The sequence below is a fragment of the Fibroporia radiculosa genome (assembly GCF_000313525.1).
Source record: "Fibroporia radiculosa TFFH 294 genomic supercontigs, scaffold12487, whole genome shotgun sequence".
Classification (NCBI taxonomy): Eukaryota; Fungi; Basidiomycota; class Agaricomycetes; order Polyporales; family Fibroporiaceae; genus Fibroporia; species Fibroporia radiculosa.
Window position 1 is genome coordinate 1 of NW_012132976.1, and position 5,697 is coordinate 5,697.

The window sequence follows — 5,697 nt, forward strand, 5'->3', positions numbered from 1 at the left end:
ATGCATACTGGGAAGGCAACTATCCAGAGCTTCTTTCCCCAGATCACATATAGACGCCAGACTATGACACTGTCTCCCACCCAGATCTGCATTATAGTTATCGTTATCAGTATCAGTGAATACGCATGTTTTGTCTCAGATTTGTCCGACATTTGTGATATACACCAAATCTTTGGCAACATTCAACGGGACGGCAATGTTTGCAAAGTACACTTGGGGACCTGGGTCTTGTACATAGACTATGAATGCATTGATGAGCAACCTTAGAGCCATCGCGTTGTGGGCAGTTGCAAGAACATAGCTTCGAGCGAAGAAACTTAGTGAAGAGCTGCTGAAGAAGCGCACGGCTCACAGAATGATGATAGTCCCAGTGGTTACCTTGTTCATCTTCTGCCAGCCTTTCATGCGAATCTTATACATGGTTATGCCGAATATGACCGTATAGAGTCCTCCATTCGACAATTGTTAGAACGGGCAACCAGCAAGCACTAGAATCAGAATGATATAGACCCTACAAGTAGGACTCTACCCAGCCAGCAACGAGGTATGCCTCGTCATTGCGGAATACGATGCCCGTCTGGCAAAAATCGACTCGGAGCAGGAACCTTCAACGAGACGAAAACTAGTATTGGTAGCGCCAGTCCTTTATCTACCTAGCTTCCGAACACCGATGACACGTAGAGGCTTGATCCGGGTTAGCATAAAACAAATTTGCCCATTTGTAGCAGAACTTCGATCACTTGTTGACACATTCATCCTGCCAGGGATGATGCACGAACGTACTCCGTCATTTATCATCAACAGTCCACTCACATTTGTTCTGGACTCGGCCATGCCATAAGTATTCTGAGGTGAAGGTCGTTATGTCGAACTTGAGGGCCCAAGGACAGTCGAACCAGAGTGGATGCTTGATGAGCGCTGAATCGAACCCTGAGCCTCGATACTGACATACAGTCTAGTGAGGCTTCGAAGTGACATGAGGGATCAGCGCTCAGACCACACTGGCTATCTCACTGTAGAAAATTTCACTTACGGCATGGATCTGTTGAACCGGACTCACGAACACGAGGAGTGAAATTCTGCTAGTGTGACAACGACAATGGACAGTATCCTGCGACGGTAGCAACTGATTCCTTTGAAAAAGCGTGTCATTCACGAGACTGTCAGGATAACCTTCCCATGGTCATCAGAGATCCCATACATCTATGGTTGGAGAGGATCCAGAACTGTTAGAAAGTGGGAACACTACAGAGTAGATTGAGATGACCGCAAGAAGTAGCGCATCTCGAGTACGAAATCACAAATTGTTTCAGTGATTCATAGGAAAGCAGCAGTTACAGGACGCATGCGATCACACCGAACATCATAGACGGGGGTCGACAGCCATCTTGAACCACATATCGCGATATGGTCCGAGTCACAGCTTGCTGAGCGAGAGTAAACCTTACGTGGTCGCGGAACGGGTGATCTCTTCAACAGTATGATCCCACAGCCGCCTCCGCGCCTCCTCCGAGCCATAATATCTCTTCTTCCCCATGTCGTCGCCACGGTTGTCTCGCCGGTGTGCGCCACCCTCGACATTGAACAGCGCGTACAGCATGTGCTCCGCACAGTCTTCAGGAGATATCGTCAATGGATAAAAGGCTATCTTCATAAGTGTGCCAAGCATAGGCGTGCGCACGGCGCCGGGGTACACATGGACGAACGATATACTGGGATCCCGTTCCGCAAACGCCTGAAAGCGGGTGATCAGTATGGGCAGTGCGCTAGGCAAACTGATAGACATAGTACGTACCTCAAACATGAGGTCATTGTATGCGGGCGTAGTCAAAGCGGTTCTGAGAACGCCATAATTCTTCTTCAGCCCAAGGTCATCGAGGTCAATGTTGCCCCCGTTGCCGGGTCCGAGGATAGACATAACCTTTGCGTCCTCTCCAGCGTCCTTGGCCTCGCGCAAAAGAGACATGAGATCGGACGTAAACTTCCACCGGGCGTAGTAGCTCAGTGCGAGCTTCCTGTCGATACCCTCCGATGTTTCGTTCCGACCTTTGAGTGAAAAGACACCCGAGGAGAGCACGACAAAGTTGACTTTTGGGAGGCGATTGAGCAAGGCAGACGTCGTTGCGGCGACATTCTTCATCAGCGTGGCATCGCACTGGACGAACTCATGCTTGGCCTCGGGTGCTGTCGGGCGCGGGAAGGATGCGATAATGCTAGAGGCGGCGGCTTCATTCCGCCCGCAGAGGATGATATGCGCGTTTCCCTGAGTATAGCGCGCAAATGCCTGTGCAATGGCCCGCCCTATCCCGGAAGTTCCCCCCACGAAGATTGCGACTGGAACATAGGACGGCGAGTATTTTGCATTGGAGGCTCGCGCGGCCGCAATAGAGGGCATTTTGAATGGGTTAGACAGTTGAATTTACCACTGGCATTGTGACTGGCATGGTTTATAAATTTTGTGGGACGTAGTCAAATACGACCGTCAATCAGGATAGAGTCCGGCTTCAAAGTGCAAGTTCAGATAAGAATTTGAGATGCTCCCGTATTACGTAATCAGCGGACACCTCGCACTCCGCTGCTCCGCTTCCTGATTTCCTTTAAGTTGGACCCCCGTTTATGGTACCGTGCGGCGTGCAGGTGCAGTTTGTCAAGACGCTTGCAAGGGTCTTCTTCCAAGTTCCATCCGTCTCGCGGTCGCCATTTCCCCGTAACTCATAAACGCATCATGCGTAGTACCCGTGCGCTCAATCCAGTGGGCCCACCACGGTGACCATGACCATCTACTTTCCTATTGACGAATCGTCCCTTATTGCTGGCTGGGTGGAATCCTTTATATGGGGTATGTACGGAACACTTTACTGTCGCAAAAATTGACCTCTCACTCAAGGTGTATATTCTGTCCTATTCGGATTATCCATCCGCCAGATCGTCTTGAATGGCTACTCCAGGTTTAACAAAGTGTCCACTGCTGCAATAATTATCCTGTGCGCTACATTTTATTTCAGCACGACCGTTAACTCAACTTATAATTAATGTTTGTCCCAGATACTGTCTAGCAACAGTGCATGCGTCCCTTGTTCTTGCGCGACTCATACAAGGATTTATCGTATATCGCGATACTATCGGTCCTGTTGCCTACTTCTCGGGCGTGGGCTACAAGATCAACCTCGCCAAGGAGGCCATCTACATTACCGCTGTATGTCCCCAATCCGATAAACTGCCCAATCCCGTCTTATGTCGAACAGATAATCCTTGGAGACTCGGTCGTTGTGTGGCGTCTTTATGTGGTGTGGTCAAAGAATATATGGGTGGCTATGCTCCCTATACTGTTAATCCTGGGCACGGCAAGTGGGTGTTCTCGGCCAAGCCGACTGTCGTATTCCATCTTGATTTTTCGCACCGTTATCGGCAGTCACGGGATACGCATGCATAGCACAATGGGAGCTGCCCACAGTCAACTACACAGATTCTGTGTTCTGGGCCACCGCTATGTATTCCATCTCACTTTGCACCAATGTAGTCGTTACGATTACTACGGCTGCACGCATCTGGTGAGCACGAAAGAATCCGGCATACGAGCTTAACTTGAGAGTGTGCTCCAGGTACATGATTTATCAGACGGAAAGAATACTCGGAGTGGTTGAATCACGCTACTTCCGGGTTATCATGCTCATTTTAGAGTCTGGTTTCATCTTAGCCGCCGCCAAGGTCATCGAGCTCACATTGTTTGAGCTTACCGGCGACGATGAAACGTACGGGGGAAATAAAGCCGTGTGGATAGTCCTGGAGTCCATGCCACAGCTGATGGTTAGCTTCATCTTTTGCGTCACGTTAATTTCTAAAAGCTTGTCATGTCTTTCTCAGGGTATACTACCGACTCTCATCGTCCTGGCGGTCAACACCGGGTTCACGAGGAAAGATGGAATCTACACCGTTCATCCTATCGAACCCATTGTCTTCGCGCAGACCAACCACTCCCGTCGACATGGGGAAGCGGATGCTACGCTCGACAACGTCTCTATCGGCTCCTTAGTAGAATTGGAGGACATGGGAGACGCGCTCACGAAGAAAGTCCGTGGTCTCTCAGGTGTTGGCATACGTGTCGATGGTCTTGTACCTTGAAATATAGAATGTCGATGAACTTGTGTGGAAGCGACAAAGAGGCTTACTCGTGAGATCTTGTGCAAGTGTTGTCACCTTTATGTGCATATTGTCTCCTGTTAGTGTTACTGATATCTACTTGAGAGTTGACCCAAACAGACATCTTGGCACAATCATTGTCGTATTGTCTAGGATGGTCTACTGAATGGAATCTCCTATTGGGTGTGGACTTGGATCAGGATGATGTGGCTTGAAGCAAGAACATGATGGAAACTGTAGTGAATATGGTCATACAATCATTTTTATTATATAGTTTTTTTTTTCAAACAGGTGCGGCCCATATCTACGGCGAAAGGGCATCTTGCACTTTTGCACATAACCTGGTAGAATTACGGCTGAATAGCTGGGGGTTAGGTTACCGGTTTAGGGTATTAGTCAGCGCCAGATCATATATCGTTTAACCGAGCGGACATTTCTACACTGAATGTCTCCACCATGCCAATCGAGCACTTTCAGTCGCTACGTCGCGGTCCACCTTGACCTCATCTCACCATAACCTTGTCCCGACGACGACGACGACGAGGCTCGAGTTTTTGCCTCTAAATTCTCGCTCTCGACCGTTTCCGCTCTCTGTACCATGCACTCACGTCAAAGTCAGGCTTGTGTCGTCCGGCGTCGCCCCCGCTGACATGCACCGCCCTAAAACATGTTCTGGAGAGTGCAAGTGCGGGGTCCCTGTTATGCGCCGAAAAGGCTGAGCTTCCGTTGCTAAGACATTTTCCCGGAATACGTAGTTTCTATGTGAAAGTACGTACACGAAAGCTCGGATTCGGGAGTAACGCTGAACATTGATGTGTAGATAAATCCACGTTCCTATTCCTAAGCTTCCCGAAAGTGCAACGTCAGTACTTCAGTGCTCGCTGACTCCAGCGCTTATACAAGCTCGCAAGAATTGACAAATGTCGGCCTCCGTACGTGACAGACGATACACAGTTCAGTATACATACAGGCTGCAGTTCCCAGTGAGTGTACGCAAGTGCACTGATGCTTTCCATCCGGTCCCTCTATCAGTCACGGAAATAGGTTCACAGCGGGACCAGACAATGCGACAGAGTTTATACGATACGTGCCCAGGATTATTTGTTCAACATCCTGCGTTCAGGACCTGCAGCTTTTCCCTCTGTTGACGGGATTTCTACTCAACTCCGTCTGCGCTGTATTCCTGTTACAGGCCTTAGCATGTCGGCGACGCACTCACCCTCGTGTCCCACAGCATGTTACATATGGCTTGTCTGTCTACGCGTATAGCAGACACCAGTTGCAATACTAATCGAACATGTACCGGAGTCTTGTAGGAATGACATGCCGTCCCTACCTACGCGAGCCATAAAGTGAGTGACAATTACATATATGATTATGCATAGCGTTCACACGGCGCATCTCGCAGTGCCGTGCTTTTGGATTCCGAAGCTACCGCCCATACCACCCTTGCTTGGTGCTGTCCACGTATAGCGGCGTACTCAAAACGCGCACCGAGGCATGACTATCTGGCTCCAATACTCGACAATCAGATTTGCTTTTATTTTTCTTCTCGCG

At 49.3% G+C, this 5,697-nt stretch overlaps 2 protein-coding genes across 2 annotated transcripts; one reads left to right on the forward strand and one right to left on the reverse strand.

The window, feature by feature from the left end:
* Positions 1-1,444: 1,444 nt before the first annotated feature.
* FIBRA_09170 (uncharacterized protein) lies at positions 1,445-2,395 on the reverse strand (the record flags this gene model as incomplete). The annotated part of the gene is made up of 2 exons (XM_012321495.1): positions 1,445-1,735; positions 1,796-2,395. The coding sequence occupies 2 exons, from the start codon at positions 2,393-2,395 to the stop codon at positions 1,445-1,447; spliced, it is 891 nt and encodes a 296-aa protein (XP_012176885.1).
* Positions 2,396-2,772: 377 nt separating this feature from the next.
* Positions 2,773-4,122, forward strand: FIBRA_09171 (uncharacterized protein; the record flags this gene model as incomplete). The annotated part of the gene is made up of 7 exons (XM_012321496.1): positions 2,773-2,839; positions 2,888-2,984; positions 3,046-3,196; positions 3,246-3,348; positions 3,413-3,551; positions 3,603-3,807; positions 3,865-4,122. The coding sequence occupies 7 exons, from the start codon at positions 2,773-2,775 to the stop codon at positions 4,120-4,122; spliced, it is 1,020 nt and encodes a 339-aa protein (XP_012176886.1).
* Positions 4,123-5,697: the final 1,575 nt, after the last annotated feature.